This window comes from Pleurodeles waltl, chromosome 8 (assembly GCF_031143425.1).
Source record: "Pleurodeles waltl isolate 20211129_DDA chromosome 8, aPleWal1.hap1.20221129, whole genome shotgun sequence".
Classification (NCBI taxonomy): domain Eukaryota; kingdom Metazoa; phylum Chordata; class Amphibia; order Caudata; family Salamandridae; genus Pleurodeles; species Pleurodeles waltl.
The window spans coordinates 539,915,778-539,934,233 of record NC_090447.1 but is presented as its reverse complement, the minus strand read 5'-3'; the positions used below and the strand labels follow the sequence as shown (position 1 = coordinate 539,934,233).

Here is an 18,456-nt window from a genome sequence, read left to right as displayed (position 1 = left end):
CTAGGATGTTGGTGCAGTCGGTGATCCATTGGTTGAGGTTGTGTGCCGAGGCATTGGTGTCCGATGTGTCCGACAGTGGGGAGTGGCAGAGAGCGGCGGTGAGCTGGGCTTTGGTGACCTTGGTCCAGCTCCTGCAAGGGGGGCGGAGGCCGTGGTGCCGTACGATTACGTTGGTGAAGGAGAAGTGGACGCAGTGATGAACGGTCCAGTGGAGTTTGGAGGTGTGTGAGAAGGAGATGTGGTTTCTGGCAGAGAAGACAGTGTTGAGGTTGTGTCCTGCCAAGTGTTTGGGGAGGTTGAGCAGTTGCTTGAGCCCGCGGGTGACAAGGTTGTCCATGAGGGTTAAGGTGCTGGGTTGCTGTGGTTGTCAAGGTTGAAATTGAGGTCACCAAGGAGTATGTAGTCTGTGGGGAGCGATGAAGTCGGCCAGGAATTCACTGAAAGGTGGGCGAGGACTTGGATGTCTGTAGATGAGGATGTCACAGAGGGTGGTGTTTGGATTTGTCTGGATCTGAAAATGCAGGTGTTCGGTGAAGGGGGTCAGGACATCGACGCTGCACGTGAGGCAGAGTGAGTTTTTGTTAACATTGGCAACTTCTCCTCTTGGTCAGTTAACGCGGTCTTGATGTTTGATTTTGTAGCCGTCAGGGATGGCAGTGGTGATGTTCGGTGCTGAAAAGGTGGTGATCCAGGTCACCATGAAGAAGGCGACGTCAGGGCAATGGAGTTGATGAGGTCCCAAACTTTTATTGCATGCTTGATGAGGGAGCGAGTGTTGAGGGCTGTATGATGGAACCACGCATGCCGGAAAAACGCATGCTTAACAATGCGGTTGGAACCACGACTGCATCGTTCTGTGCATGCCTTCACCACGCAAGCCTTTACAACAAATTTTGTTGTAACAGCATGCCTAGTAAAGGCTTGTGTGGAAACGCATGCGAAACGGCATGCGTGGTTATGTCATGCAACACCCCCCACCTGCCCTGAGGCCCAAAACTACCCCACCCCTAATACCTAAACTACCCTGAAACCCCCCCTGCCCTGAGCCCTAAAAAAAAATACTATACTAAACCCCCACCTCCACCCCTATAAACTAAAGTACCCCAACCCTCCCTCCCGCCCTGAGCCCTAAAAAAACAACTTTCCCAACCCCCCCACCCTGCCCCAAAAAAGTAATCTACCCTGACCCCTCACCTGCCCTGAACCCTAAAAAAAACGACTCAGCTTTCCGCCAGCCTTTCCATGGCCATCACCCCGCCAAGGAAAGGCTGGCAGAAAGCCAGTGCCGGAGGCAATCCCAGCACCATCTGAATGCGCAATGCCTACTTTGCAGCCAGTGCGCATTTTGAGGGTGCTGTAGTAATACGGTATTGGCCTTGGCAACCTTAAGGTAGCCCGTTGGGAATATTGTAATATGACTTGGGGGGACATTGACGACATGACCATGGTATCCTCCTTGTGGCATTGGCGGTCCCGTGGTGTGACTGCCAATGTCGTAATGAACCCCTAAGTCGGAAGCAGAGATTTGTCCTAGCAATGTTCCGTATGACATCTGTCTTGGCTTTACTTATAGACAGATGGTCTCTGTTCTTAGTAGTCTCTCCTTACCAAGCATCTGAGTTGGTTAGAAAATTGTTCGGGTTTGAAACAGTGAACAATGCCCTAAGATAATGGTATAAAGATATTTGACAAGATAATGCTCATCTTATCGTAAATATATGTATGAAATGGTGGGAGAATACAGAGATTGAGATTGATAGGGACACCTGGTAGATATATTTTGAGTATGTGTTTTCATTGTTGAAGGGCCACATTTTCATAGAAATATATTTTTTAATATCTGGATGCTTTATTATACCCACAAGAGGCTTAATAAAATCTTTAAAACCACCAAAAGAAATGTCCCAGATGTAAAGAAATAAGGTACTGGGAGCACCATGTTTTGGTCATTTAAGGTAGCTTTCGGATATCGGATAAAGATTTAGTAGGTCTTGCCATTCCGACACAGTTTGGGAAAAGGTGGGCATAATTTATCTATACCTCTACATTGGAGGCTCAGTATATCATTACGCGCTAGTGGAAATCACCAATGAATCCCACATTTTGGGAATGGTAATGCAAGATGAGGAAAATCTGCATAAGCAAACTCTGGTACTATATCCGGGTGAATAAAATACAGTGGTATAAGGAAATACGGGGAGACCTTGCAGTATAAGAAACCCCAGAGGGTTGGGTTATTTTGCTCTTTATTAGGCATGCACAGACACTTTCCGATCACCTTTTGATATAGAGGGAAGCTAGCACTTTACCTGCACTCTCATTTTACTGAGTTAATTAGTGGTCAAATATGCTGATTACACAAGTTCTGCACCTGCACAGTCACTTTATTGAGTCAGCTATTAGGATAATTACCCTCATTTTCCGATCTCCTTTTGATATTGAGCCAAGTTAGCACTCTACCAACACTATCACTTTACTGAGTCAGTTAGCAGTTAAAAATACTGATTATTTAAGTACTGTCACGTATACAGTCACTTTAGTGAGTCAGATGTTAATACATGATGCTTTTTAATTACAATTTGTTCATGGAATAATGCGCTGCAAACGAAAGACTGAAGAATTTAGGCATCGGAAGATTTAGAATAGTGTGCAGTATTGATTAAATGCAACACAAGGTATCAGTTTTTTGTAAACGTGCATGCACCAGCTTTTTAAGGTCGACGTGGCAGCAGTTTTCTTTATTTTGCTGTTATTCTCTCTGGATAATGGCAATGTCCCATATTATATAGTATCAGTCTGTAGTTGGGCATGACCAAGCCTCAATATTTAATATAGCCATTGTTGTGAACACTATGACCGCTCTCATTTAGGCAGTCAGTTTTAATTCCCTAACTATGGGTAGCCTTTCCTTTATCTTTATTAGAAAGCGAAAAGTCCTTTGAGCACGCACAAAAATGCTGCTATCTTTATGGCCAACAATCCTGTAGGCTGACATGTTTTTGGTTATGTTAATGTGTGCAGCCATTACAATATGGCTGATTCAATCAATTAATCACATTTCTTAAGCACGCTACTCACCCATCAGGGTCTCAAGGCGCTGGGGTTAGGGGGGGAGTTACTGTTCGTAGAGCCATGTTTTAAGGTGCTTTCTGAAAGTTAGGAGGTCCTGGGTCTTGCGTAGGTTGGTGGGGAGGGAGTTCCAGGTTTTGGCGACAAGGTGGGAGAAGGATCTGCAGCTGGAGATGGTGCGTTGGATGCGGGGGACTGTTGCAAGGGCGAGGTCGGCGGAGCAGAGCTGTCGAGTCGGATTGTGCAAGTTGATTTGTTCATTGAGATAGGCCGGTCCGGTGTTGTGGAGGGCTTTGTGAGTGTGGATTAGGATTTCGAAGGCTTATTACAGTGTAAGCTTGTTGTTTACAAAGAGGGAGGCTTACTGTCAACATGTGAGTAGAGCTGACACATTTTGAGCCATGTTAGGTAGTGTACGGAAGCCTTTTCTGTCTAAACCCTGTTTTATTTTGTACATATAAGATGAAATCAGTGGCCAAACAGTATTTAAACCTTGAGATTTGACCACTGATTAAGAGGTCTTCGCACCTGAATTATTGTCAGATGTAATGCCAGATGGCCGAGACAGCCACTCTCAATCAGAGAGTTGATTCCAAGCGTCATGCAGAAGGTGTCCTTCACCAAGAGCACATATGATGCTTAGTTGGCAGAGCTCTGATAAAGAAGAACTGCAGCCAGCTATTCAAAAGAATGCTGTGCAATCCATCCTAAGAAACTCTAAAATTTGAAAGGCAGGTTTTGATATTTAGGGCCAGAGTTACTCAAAAGTGGCTGAGCACGGGGCTGTGCCAAAATTGGCAGCGCAGCGCTGCATCACTTTAGAATCACAGGAATGAGCCATATTTACTAAAATGTGGTGCACCCCTGTGTTTCCCCCAGCACCAGTGTGAAATTTAGCTGTCAGCGCCAACACCGGCATCCTTGCACCATAGTGCAAGGCTGTCTTTGTTGAGGAGATTGATTGTTTATATGCCGGAAGGAATCCCTACAATGGTCGATTTGACACTTCTATGAGTGCTGCAGAATGCAGCACACATACAAATACCAAATCGTCATTTTTGAATGATTGTTTACATGCAGGAAGGAATACCTTCCTGCACATAAACAATAAATCCCCTCAATGCACTTCAGACCACAGAATTAACTAAATATTTAGTGTGTATTGCATTTGTGCATAATATAGTATTTTGTGCTGGCTAGCTCCCTGCAGAACTGTGTAGGTTTTCATAGTCTCTGTTCCCATAACTTTTCGTAGCCTCACGAGTCCTTGTATTTATCAATGTTTCCACCAGGGGCACTATTTACTATGCCTCATCATCATTACAACGTTTGAAACAAATTAGTACCAATAATACGTAAGTAGTGGTTTTGGGTGAGGAATAAATTCTTGAGCAATAAGGAGAGTCACTCTCAAGATACATAAACCAAGTGTAACATTGCATTTGTTACAGCAAAAACAATTATTCAAAATGGTGCCTGTTCCCCTGCTGTTTGTAATTCATAGTTCTACGTAGCATAGGTGGAGATCTCTGTCTATACTATGCAGAGCTACATTAGGTGGATTTACACCTAAAATGCACTTGTAAAGTTACTGGTAATACATTTACAGAGATATTTTGTGTTGTATGTGTCCCCACCGACTTAAGTAATGGGGTGGGGAATAGCACTCCTTCAACTAGGTGTAAATCTCCACCCAAAGTTGTGAACAGCATTAAGGTAGAAATATATGCCCAGGTGTAGTTTGTAAATATATCCGCGCGGAGAACTGCGCTCATAGGATTACTTTCTGAACTGCGGATCATGTGTAGATAGATAATGACCTCATTAGAATGCTTTCTTCACCTTCCATCACCATGAATCTCAATCTGCCTCACTTATTTTATGGACACACACATCACATGTGCACAGTAAAAAAAAAAAAAGAAAAATCGTTCGGTTATAATATTTTTTTTAATTCTATGCCATTGGCATTAGTGCTAACAATCACAAAAGAAGTATACCTAATTTCAGAAAAACACATTTTTACCTACCGTTGTTGAGAAAATGAATTTTCCATTTATTTTGGTGAGTCAGTGAGAGGCTTTTTTTAAGATCTTGCACTTCATAGTGAATCCCGGCACGTGTCAGTGCTGCTCAAGCCTACTAAAAATCTCTGTTGTCAGCACTGTAGTTAACATAACATTGTTGTTGTTTATATGTATTTCTATAGGAATTGCATATCTTTTTGCCAAGGCATACCTGCTTTCCAAGAAACCCTCCTACCTGGACACCTGCATCCGCTGTGGAGAGCTGACCTGGCAGAAGGGACTGTTGAAGAAAGGCCCAGGAATCTGCCACGGTGTTGCCGGCAGTGCCTATGTGTTTCTTCTGCTGTACAGACTCACAGGGAACTCGAAGTACATCTACAGAGCACAGAAGTAAGTCTGTTTGCATGCCGTGATTCCGACGATGTCAGAAGGTCTATCATGGAAAAATACCACTATGAACTACCTAGGAGTCCAAATCTATAGAACTGAAACACAGTAGAAGGAAATATTAGACCAGCCATTAGGGCTATGAAAGTTAGTGTGGCATTCTGGAAAATATTAATGCTCTTTGTGATTAGAAGGATAGCCCTAGAAAAATGGTGTCCTTACCGTCCTTGTTGAACCTGTTTGCCATGCTCCCACTAAGGACAACAAAGCAAATGTTCAAGGAAACAGATTCCATAATAGTGGATCTTATATGGGTGCGGCGTGTAGATGACTTGTGCTGATAAGTTGTGGCTACCGACACAGAAAAAGGGGCCTGGCAGCTGCAGGTATTAAGTTATATTACTTGGCAGTGCTGGCGCGCTCACAGAGGTCTTCTTCCCATCTCGGGTTCAGAAACTAGAGGTCGCCTAGATCTTTTGACTTGGTGAAGAGTGTAGTAGTCAGATTCATTCAATCACAAACCAGTGACATAAAAATCATAAACAATTCTGAACACTACAAACCATTTAATACTAAATCAAACTCCGAACTGAATAAGTTTCAAAGCTTTATTACAATCCCCAAATCAATGTCACATAAATGGTACACAAAACTAAGGTATAAACATACATGAAAACCATTGGCTGGCCAAAACATTAAAAATAATGTCATTGACTATACAGTAACATGGTTAAAAACTCCTAAAGAATAACAGATTAACAAAACCACAGTGTGAACATTAAATTCAGATTTCGAAGTAGATGATGACGACATCAGAAAATCATCAAAATATAATCTTAACAATCAATTTCTGGCTGGGCCACCCTATCTCTGACATGAATTTGGACTTGCATGTGTAGGAACAGGCTAACACGTGGTCAAAAGCAAAACAAAGACAAAAATTATTTGGGAAAAATCATCTAAGTATGGCAACTCACTGTAAAAATATGCTGGTGTAATTATCAAAGCAAATAAGAAATAAGACACTACATTTAATTATATTTCTTCTCATGGGACAGCAAACAGGTGTACTTCATCAGATAGAACATTCACTGTCTCCGACATCAGTAGACAGCAGCATCAGGATAGTGGAGAACACGGGCTGCACATAGGGCAAGCCAGCAGTTCAGAATTAGTTGGGCATATTAGTACTGAACAGCATAAACAAATGGGGCAATTAAGGCTAGAAGAACCACAAAGATTAACTATGGCAGAAGACTTTGAAAGGGGCAGGAGGTGAAAATGACAGCAACATTCTTTGCCAGGCATCAGCAGATTCTGACAGATGTAGTAGAGTTGAGACAGGAGTAGACTGATTTAACGTTTCAAAGTTTCTCACTGACTAGAAATGTCCATGGGTCTCTTGATTGGTCCTGCAGGTGGCTCAACCTACGCACAAGATTCGGCGTCCAATGGTTGTCGCCTGCACCATCAACTTTGCAACTATTCCGGATTTTCTAAGAAAAAGCACATTGTCATTTCAATGATTTTATAAAGTTCTGACAAAATAATACATTTTCTAGTTGTTTGTTACTTCAGAATTCTTTCTCTCGACACACAAAATGAACTAAGCATTTCTCACATGAGAATTATAAGTTTCCTGTCTTGGTCAACAGCTAGAACAAACATTGTTACATAATTATCATCGAAACATGTTCTTCGTCTTCAAAACAATAGGATATTCAACATCACGTCAGCAACCTAGGGAATAATTCAGACCAGAGGGAACAGAATGAACAAGTAATTTCCCTCTACTGCTGAAAAAATGAATCTCTCAGGGCTAGTCAAGCTAAGAAAGCTTAAATACACATTGATTCAATTAATACACATAACTCCTATTGCACACCTTACAATTTAATCATACGTATTAATCAAAGTATTTCATTGCAAAGATTATTTACAACATAATAGAACACAATAATTTAAAACGCACATGTATTTTTCTGCACACATGTAACTCACTATAATAAATCATTTAGCTCAAGATAAGTATGGTTTACTCCTATTCATTTAATACTCATAATATATTTCATTTCTACTGTTTCTTCTTAAAGATAATACTTTCCATGTTAATTCTAATTAATAATTCACTCAAATATAAATGCACAATATCTTTTATGTTAAACGTGATATCAAATATACGAATGGCGGCCACATTGTCCACCATAAGTTAAACATGCACTTTTTACATCTCCATGTTAATTTCTCTGGTAGGCTTTTAATCTAGGGCTTGTAAATCCCCATATGCTAACTTCTGTGCCACTGATGTATTAGTAAAATTTGATCTCTATCAGTCCCTCTGACGACAATCTGTGCTGTCAGAAAAAAACTTTTCTCATTTACAATGAGACAAATCAAAACCTTTTAGTCTGATAATGCATAGGTTTAGGCCTGCAATAATTATCAATTCTCTTCATTGTCTTAAAAAATCTATTTCTCATATTCTCCATCTCCATTTCTTCCCTCCTCTGTTTATTCTTTACTCATTGTCTTTTGCAGTGCACAAATAAGGCACACTGTCACAATCAATAAAGGTTTCAGAATCATTCTTACAAATCCATTTCCCAAGTTTCCAAACCAAGATCCTACCTTATAGAATCCTTCACCTATTGTCTCCCAAACATTTGTCTGTTTCAGATCGTTCATGTCATGTCTCAGACTTGTCAGATTAAATAAGTAGTCCCTTCTCTCCTTACTGTTATCTGATATGCAAGTGCAGCAATGATGTGACTTTAAAACCCGACAGACTCCGCCTTTCTTTGCTAAAAGGTTGTCTAACGTAGGACTACTCTGCAAATTCATAGATCTTACCGCAACCATTTTGGTATGCAATAGGAGCATCGCACCTAAAAAATCAGTTGACATCTTATCTACAATTGTTGATAATTTCCTTACCTTTATGTCATTGAAGATCACACCCACTGATGGAATAAAAGCTCCAAAGATATATCCAGTAATCTCTGAACTACTCACTCCTCTTTTAAATCTCATTTTAAGTCTATCAATCCCTTGTGGATTGTCAATGTTGTCCACTTGATAGATTTTCAGAAATAACTCCTAAATAGCATATGCCATACCAACCTTTCGGAAACTTGTAATAAGCATTCTTTCCACAAATGTAATATACACCACGCTCAGTCTTGTCCATTTAGCATAAAATCCCATACAGTCTTAAACAAAAACACGTCTGCATTCACTTGTTCCTACAATCTTCTTGTCAGCTTTTGTTTGTGGCCTATATATACAAAGCTTCCCTACGTGTTGCCAATCTAAAGCTAAGCATCCTTCTGTATCTGGTGTGTTGTAAACTGATTTCTTTCTCAAAACTATACCCTTGTCTATCTTGTCTTTCATTGTTTTTCTTCTGCCTTCAACTTGATTAATGAACTCTTTTTCTACCTGTGTAAGAAGACATGTTAAAGAATTCCTGTGCACATATGCTGTGCCATAGGTTAATGTAGTTTCAAAGAACCCACCCTCTATATCTATTTTCTTAGCCTTTGCAATGCTGCTCAAATGATGATTAATGGGAACAAAAGAGAAAAGTAAGGGGCTAATTATGAGTTTGGAGAAAGGAAACATCCATCTGCCAAACTCCTGACGAGGAGGTAGCCACTGTGCTGGCGGCCTCCCCGCTGGACCCACTACAACTTTCCCACTGGGCTGAAAGATGAAAACCAAGGTTTCCACCAGTCAGCCCAGTGGGAAAAGTGCAGCAGTATTGCCGCCGGCTCAAAATAGAGCCAGCGGCAATGCTGCCCTGTGCAGAGGGCAGAAGCACACTTGAAATGCGCACTCTCTGCGCAGCAGACAGTGTGCATGTCAAGGTTACTGGGCAGGGAAACCCCTGCACTGCCCATGCCATGGCGCAAGGGCAGTGCAGGGGTCCCCATGTGGCCCCCTGTACTTGTTTTCCACCAGCTTTTTAATGATGGTAGAACCACCAGGAAAAGGCTGGCAGAGAACAAGGTTGTAATCAGCAGGGTGGTGCTGAGTTCAGCGCCGCTCTGGCTGATTACAACCTGCACCGCCGTCAGCCCGTTAGGATATAGGATCTTGGTGGGGACGGCGGTAGATTGCCGGGTCTGCCCTCCAATGTGATGGTCAGGCTGCCACAGCTGTGGTGGTCCGACCGCCACCACCAGTCTAGTGGTCCCAGGACCACTGTGGTAGTCCGACCGCCACCACCAGTCTAGTGGTCCCAGGACCGCCGGACTCGTAATCGGGCCCTAAGTCATAGTTAGAATAGAAATTCGGAATGTACTCTTGGGTGTACAAGTGTGTTAATAATAAGCTGCAACTAATTCCATAAGTCAGTGGTAAGCTGTGATAAGTGATCTCTTCTTGTATTGACAAAGGAATTTGAGTACACACATAACAATCATGCACATTCATTGTGTCCACATACTCATACAGCAAGCTTTATTAAACATTGGAAGATAAATCTCCCTTTGTGTAATCTAAATGAAGTAATCCCTCATCCTTATAAAACTTACCTTGCTTAGATGTCATTCTCTGCACTGGAGTTGCTGTGCTTTGCATCTCTCCTTTCATTGAAACACTCATTCCTTCAATCAATAAAATGCATGCAATCATGCATACTATAACCCACCCAATGCACACATATTTACATTTACTGTGTTTATCTTGTTCTGGGTTCATGGCTTCTGTAGAATCAGAGAGGGAATAGAAAAAGAAAAATATAAAAGCAAAAGTGAACAAAATCAAATCCAAAACAGCTTTTCCAAGTAATTTTGCACTATTTACAGCAGCTCTAGATCTTAAAAGTAAAACAATTCTGCAAGTTCAGCTAAAAGTTGTCAAAATAATTCAAATGTTTGCTTTCAATAAAACACAGGCCCTCATTACAACCCTGGCAGTCAAAGATCACCAGGGCTGTTTCGGAGGTTGCACCGCCAACAGGCTGGCGGTGCAGACTCAGGTATTACGACCGCAGTGGAAGCACTGTGGTCGCACCGCCGGGACCAGCGGTTTTCCGCCACGTTAGTCCTGGCGGATTTAATCCTGGCGGTATGAACCGCCATGGAAAGGCTGGCGGAAAGGGGAGTCGCGGGCCCCCTTGCACAGCCCCATGAAGCTTTTCACTGTCTGCACATAAGACAGTAAAAAGCGCGACGGGTGCAACTGCACCCGTCGCACCACCGCAACACTGCCGGCTCCATTTGGAGCCGGCTCCCATGTTGCGGCCGACATCCCTGCTGGGCCAGCAGGCGGAAACTCGGTTTCCGCCCGCCAGCCGAGCGGGGATGTCGAAATGGCCACCGCAGAAGTGCGGCCGCATTGGCGGCCGCACAATGTTGTAATGAGGGCCATAGTCTGATGATAACTTATGATCACTTCCAGAGTGTAATGTCTTTGTTGATCAATTTGCAAGTTTATTTCAAAACTCAGTTCAAATGTGATTTCGAGTTCCAGAATGTTTAACTGAATTCTAACGGTCAAAACAAAAGACCATAAACTTGTTCTCCCATTCATTTCTGACAAGATAAATCCATTCAGGTGAAGAGTATCTGTGGTTTGGCACTCTTTTCCTTTTTGTTCTCCTTACTGCACCACCTTCATGTTCACTTTGATTTGACTCTTCAACTGTTTCTGTTATTTATAGGAATTTATCAGCAACCAGTTCATATGCAGCTGCAGCCAATTTATCTCCTTTCACAATTCTCTTTTTGGGTGCAAATGGATTCACAATGTTTGCTGTGCTGGCAGGAGTCAGTTGGCTTTGTATTTGCTCTCCTGCACTTTTGTCTGCATTCAGGCGGCTTGCACTTTCACAATTCTGCACAATTTCTCCTTCAGCCACTTGTCCAATCCTCACAGCTTGGTCGAGCTGAACTTCTTCTTAATCAGCATTCCCTCTTGCAGGATCAGACTCTGTGTCTTCAAGAAGACATTGAACTTTGCATGTGTGATTTGCATGAATCCAGTTTGGAAGACCAGCATACTTCACAGCTGTTGTCGTCACCAAGACAACTTGAAACGGTCCTTTCCACCTTGGCTCTAGGCAAGTCTTCCTTACGTGTTTTTTATAAGAATCCAATCTCCAGCTTTCAAGCTGTGACTCTGTTCTTGAGCTGTTTGAACTTTTGCTGCTTCAACCTAATGAGACAAACTACATCAGCCAGACCTTTGCAATAATTCAGCACTAAGGCCCTCGTTATGACATTGGCAGTAAATCCCACTTACCGCCATGCTGACTGCCACCAACATACCCCCGCCGTGGAGGATATCCATTCACCATATTATGACACACACACATCAATCCGACACGATTCAGCCACAGAAACAAGTCCGCCACACCAAAGGTCAGTGATAAACTGGCGGTATCCAAACCCCCACCGTTACGCCAACAGAACATTGCCCACCACATTATGAGCCACGAATCACCACAGCGGACATTTAATGGTGGTAAACCATTGGCGGTACACACCGCCGCGCTCAAAATACACACACACAAACAAAACAACACCACATTGGACAATTGAAACTACACACACCTGACACCCACACCACTATAAAACACACACCCACATTACCCCCAACCTTTTATGACTACAAACCATTGGCACGAGACAGACACCACGACCACAGACAAAACCAGAGCCACACACCACTCACACCTATACACCACTCACGCACCCCACATCACACACCCCAACACATTACCCTACACACCCTCTCCTAGACACCTCACACAACACCCATGGCACCACAAAGACACCCCCTGTTCTCAGAGGCGGTGCTAAGGGTCATGGTGGAGGAAATCATCAGGGTAGAGCCATAGCTATTTGGAGCACAGGTGCAGCAAATGTGCATTGCAAGGAAGATGGAGCTATGGCGGAGGACCGTGGACAGGGTCAACGCTGTGAGACAGCTCCCCAGAACAAGGGATGATATCAGGAAGAGGTGGAACGACCTACGGGGTAAGGTGCGTTCCATTGCAGCAAGAGGCCAACTCGCTGTACAAAGGACTGGTGGTGGACCCCCTCCTCCTCCCCCACAACTAACAACATGGGAGGAGCAAGTCTTGGCAATCATGCATCCTGAGGGCTTGGTCAGAGTAGGAGGAGGACTGGACTCTGGTAAGTCAACTCTATACTATTATCACCCCCCACCTACCTGCATTCCATCACATACCACAACCCTCATCCTCACTCCCATCACTCCACCACTTCCCACACACCCCACCATCACATCTCACTTATCCCAGTGCCAAGCCCTGCATGCTCTACCAATGCAAGGACACCACTCACAGCCCTGCATGGACACCTATCACCAAATCATGCACACTAGAGAGAATCAGCTAGCCCACCACATACCAACTTACACAAGTGAAAGCTGCCAGGGCAAATACAACCAAATAGGGCAACCCACTGATGCACAATATGTCACACACAGAAACAATAACACATCATTTACATCCCCACAGGTATCCCAGCCAATGTCACCGGAGAGGAGGTTCCAGCAATATCCAGTCCCCTAAATGAAGAGGCCCACAGTGATGACAGCAACTCTGGTTGCCTGGATCTGGATGACCAACCTGGCCCATCAGGGACCTCTGTACAGTCGGTTTTCCAAGCACAGTCACACACCACCTCTGAGCCTCCCCATCTGGAAACACCACCCACCCAGCGTACCCATACCTCTGTCCCCAGGACACTTCAATCAGCAGTGTGTCCACCTCTACAGGGACCCCAGGGCACACCTTAAAGCCAAGACAATCAGGGACCTGGGGTCAGTGACAGTGGGCACACAATTCAGGGGACAGAGACATAGGACAACAGGGAAACTGGGAGGACTGCTGTGTGCCAGGGGGAGGACAGGCCCAGGGAACCGACTCTCCAGAAGGGCTCTCACCGAGATCCTGGGAGCATATCAACATTCCCAGGACACGATGGGCCAGTTCCTGGACAATGTGCAGGAGAACAGGCAGCTGCAGGAGGGACAGTACCAGGGGATCAGGGAGGACTTGCAGGCCATCAACACCACCCTGGTCTCCATAGCAGAGGTGCTGGCAGACATGGACGATATTATGAGGGAGGCAGCGGGACCCTGCCACTAGCCAGACATCTGAACTGCCTTCCACCTCCGCTGCCGCTAGTGGACAGGAGGCCCCGCGACAGGACCAACAGGCCACCAGCACCCCTCCCCCTGCAGAAGGAGAACCACCTTAAACGGTCCCTGCAATCCAGGCAGAAGCCAGAGACTATTGCCAAGACCCCCCCAGGAAATGAGACCCTCCTGATTGTCACCCTTGTGTCCCACTCTGCCACCTTGTTCTCCTTGAACTGCCATTGCTCCCGTTCCTATGTCCCCTTGGACAATGTATCTCTGCTACAAATAGACTGGAACAATACCCTGAACTTTACTCCATCATCACCCATCCTATTGCACTTGCCCCTCTTTTTCTTAGCACTTCAATAAACACCCTTGGAAAAAATTACAAGTATGGAGTATGTCACATTTTTCAAGTATGTTTACATTTAAACAGGTACAACCATTGCAATTCAACTGTACAGTAAATGAGCACATAGGAAAGACCGGTAGTTGGCTGCAGTGATCACACCATGATCAATAGTGGGCAATAGTGGGGCACCAACATCTGTAAAATGAATTGCCAAAGTGTACAGTAAGTGGGCATAGAAGTGGGAAATAACAGCATGCCAGTGCCAAAAAAATTCTAAATAATGACAACGAAATGTGAAATAACACTGTCTTACCTGTGTGTCATTGGAAGTATTGTCGTATCACCGCTGTTCTGTTATCCTCATCCTCATCCTCTGCCTCCTCATCCTCACTCTCCACAGGATCCACTGCTGCCACACGGGCATGTCCAGCCTCCTCCTCCTGCAGAAAAGGCACATGGCGTCTCAGGGCAAGGTTGTGCAACATGCAGCATGCCACTATGGCAGACCTTCTTGGGTGAGTAGCACACGAATCCACCTGTTAGATGGAGGCACTGAAACCTGGCCTTCAGGAGGCCAAAGGTTCTTTCTATTATTCTTCTGGTTCGCCCATGGGCCTCATTGTAACTTTCTTCTACCCTTGTCCTGGCATTCCTCACAGGGGTCAGTAGCCATGATAGGTTGGGGTAACCAGAGTCACCTGCAAATATCGAGGGACAACATTTAGCCACACACTATCCCATATGGCCCACACCATACCCAAACACCAACATATACTGGGTCAGAATCAGGGTTCACCTATTAGCCACACCCGTGCCTCTGTAGTTGGGCCATCACATTTGGGATGCTACTATTCCTCAGGATAAAGGCATCATGCACCGACCCAGGATACTTACTATTGTCATGTGAGATGTTCTGGTCCTCCAAGCATACCATCTGTACATTCATGGAGAAACTCTTACAATTTCTGAACACCTGTTCATTTTGACAGGCGGGACAAATGCAATATGTGTTCCATCAATAGCCCCAATTATGTTGTGGATATGTCCCATTGCATACAAGTCAGCCTTCACTGTGGCCAAATCCTCCACCTGGGGGAAAACAGTGTAGCTGCACATGTGTTTTATCAGGGCAACACTCTTGTCAGCACTATTGAGAACATTGGCTATGACATTCCTGCTGCCAAGCCCACTGCCACTTGGAAAGAACCAGTTGCCAGGAAATGGAGCACTGATAGAACTTACACAAGAGGGCGGATCCCAGTAGGGTGACGGATAGCAGATATCAGGTCAAGCTCCAATTGGCACATAGCTCTGTGATTGTGGCCCTGTCAAGTCTATAGGTGAGGATGATGTGCCTGTCCTCCATTGTTTCCAAGTCCACCAGGGGTCTGTACATGGAGTATGTCTCCATCTCCTATTCATCCACAGCGGTAGCAATCTAAGGGACAAAAGAGTGAGGAGCCAGTCACACACTGAACAATGGGGCTACAACAGTACAATGCATGCTGCCAATTTGAAATGGGTCAGTGAGAATTGTCCTGTATGTCTAAATTTTAACAGTGATGCAGTTATTATCCAGGGCCTCCCCCCCTCTAAAATGGCATCCGCCTGTCCTGTGTGGAGGGACAGGTGGAAGTGAGGTAATCCCGCTGACGTTGTGCGCCGTTGCAGGAGGTGGGAACCGCCGTGCAACTCCTCATTGGTTAACATTGGGCCCTAAGGGTTACAGTGGCCAATGGTGATGTACGCCGGCGGTGACAGTATGCACCGCCGCGGACGTGACCGCCATTTTCTATCTCACCACTCACTTGCTACCTGACCTTCAACAGGAGAGGACCTACACTGCATGTGCTGCAGTGACCTGTGTCTGGAACCAATCATGGCCTGTGTGACTGGGAAAAGAGCCCCTGCCTTCACCTCAGTGTAGTTGGAGCGACTGGTGGATGGGGTCCTAGCTCAGTATGGACTGCTCTACGGGCCTCCCGACCAACAGGTGAGTACACTGTGGGCACGATGCATGTGGCATTAATGCATGGAGTGGTGTGTGTGAAGGCCTCGTGTAGGGGGGTGGGTGGATGTCCTCTGGGCGGCTTATTGGCTTGGTGCTGGGCCATGTGTGTGTAAATGGTGATGTGAAGGGGTATGGTGGGCCAAAAGTGTAACAGGCAGGACTGTCTGACTGACACTATTTTCCTGTGTGTATTTCCTCTGCAGGTCAGGGCCCATCAAACGAAGGGTATATGGCGTGTCATCGCCAAGGATGTGTGGACCCTGGGGGTCTACGGCAGGTGGAACACCTACTGCCGAATACGATGGGAGGACCTGAGATGCTGGGCACGGAAGATGGTGGAGGCCCAGCTGGGGATGGCCTCCCAACGAGGAAGGGGTGCTCGTCGAACCCTGACCCCCCTGATGGCCCGCATACTGGCAGTGGCCTATCCTGAGCTGGATGGGCGCATTAGGGCATCACAGCAGCCACAAGGGTCTGAGTACAGTTCCCATCATTACAGTGTATGCATGGTAAGGTGGTATCCGGATAGGGGATGTGTGTCAGTGGGTACCCCTAGGCCAGGCCTGACATTGCAGAGTAAGTCCCCTGGTGGCAAGGCTCCTGAAGTGATAATCCTGCTACCTAGTTTGTAAGCATCCACAACTGGTCAGGGCTGCGTGGGTCCCAGGTGTGCTGCATTTGGCGGTGTGTGCCCCTCCCCTTGCCTTGGTGCTAGCAATATAACTGGTAGTGCAATGCATAGTGCGTAGGGCTGTTCCCTGTGTGTGAGGGAGGTGTGTACGCCAACGGTGGTGTTGGTGCAGTCATTAATCAAGTGTATCCTTTGTCTCTTCCTCACCTTTTTTTTTGTCACCCTGTCCTTATGTACATTAGCATTATCTGGCGGAGGAGCAGAGGCACTGGCTATGGAGGGAGCTGCATCCCACAGGACCCAGGAGGCAGAGTCCACCGACGGTGAGGGCACCAGTTGGACGGAGGGCAAGGGGAGCACCATGGCGGAGACTGGAGGGGACAGTTCAGACACACATACCTCCTCCGATGGAAGCTCCCTGGTGGTGGCCGACACTTCTGTGACCACCCCAGCTACAGCCATACCAGCACCGCCCTCCCAGAAGCCCCTCTGTGAGTTGCCCATGCCCGCTCACCCATGAGGGTGGGCATCTCCTTCGCCCAGGCACCTCAGGCCCTGCCCCAGTGAGCCCTGCTGCCCTGAGTGAGGAGGCTATTGACCTTCTGAGATCCATCTCTGCAGGGCAGTCAACCATTGTGAATGCCATCCAGGGGCTGGCAGCCCAGATGCAACAGACTAATGCATTTCTGGAGGGCATTCACACTGGCTTGGCGGCCCAACTGAGATCGATCCAGGCTCTGGCCTCCTCTCTGATGGCAGCCATTGTCCCTTCTTCCACCCTCCCCCCTCCAATTTCCTCTTCCCAGTACCATTCTCCTCAACCCCAACCTATCCCAAGCACACAGCCAGACGAGCATGCACACAAGACAACACACAAGAGTGGCACAGGCAAACACAAGCACCACACATCATCCCACAGGCACTCACACAAACACCATCCAGATGCAGACATACCAACATCCACAATTTCCACTGTCTTCCCCTCCTCCTCCTCCTCCACCTCCCTCCCAATTCCGTCTACACTCACACCTGCATGCACTACATCCTCATCCACTACCAGCATCACAACCACACCTAGCAGAACATACACCTCACTGGCAGACACCGCTACAACAGCCATGCACACCTCCCCTGTGTCCTCTCCCTCTGTGTCTGTCCCCCCTCCTAAGGTACACAGACACAAGGACTCAGACACCCAACAGCCATCCACCTCACACCAGCATCCAGCCCATGCACCTGCACCCAAAATCAGCAGACAGACACCTCCAACAACCACTCCGTCTTCCATCCTCTCTCAAGTAGTGCGCTATACAAGTGCGAAGTTTACAGTTTTTTTACAGCCCCCACCACCAACCATGGTTGTGCAGCCGTCCAAGGCTGCAGGGGATGGGGTTGGAGCCTCCCCCCACCAGCAGCAGCAGCACAACCACCACCAGTGGCCAGCCGTATGAGGCTGCAGGGGATGGGCTGAAGCCTCCCCCAGCAGCAGCACAACTAACACCACTGAGCAGCCATCACCGCCGGCGGACGGTATGTAGTCCTGCCTCCATGGGCTGCTGTGCGGCTTGCCCCCTGCAAATCTAATGGGTATGACACCCACCTGAGCGACTGTGACCTTGCACTCCCCAGGAGAAAGAGCACAGGGCACAATACCCCCTCCAAAACCAGTGGGTAAGACACTCACCAACCCCAGCCTTCCCAGGATCAAGAGCACAGGGCACAATGCCCCCTCCAGAGCATGTGAGCAAGTCACCCACTTGAGAGACTGTGGCCTTGCACTCCCCAGGACCAAGCAAAGAGCATGTTTCCCCCTCCAGAGCATGTGGACTAGTCACCCACTTGAGAGACTGTGGCCTTGCACTCC

At 46.3% G+C, this 18,456-nt stretch overlaps 1 protein-coding gene across 2 annotated transcripts in view; it reads left to right on the top strand.

Moving 5' to 3' along the window:
• The window catches only part of LANCL3 (LanC like family member 3), a 396,607-nt gene that overhangs the window by 122,711 nt on the left and 255,440 nt on the right, over positions 1-18,456 (top strand). For both annotated transcript variants that reach the window (XM_069204602.1, XM_069204605.1), the window contains exon 4: positions 5,279-5,486. In XM_069204602.1, coding sequence (XP_069060703.1) covers positions 5,279-5,486 — 208 coding nt within the window. The remainder of the gene's footprint in view (positions 1-5,278; positions 5,487-18,456) is intronic.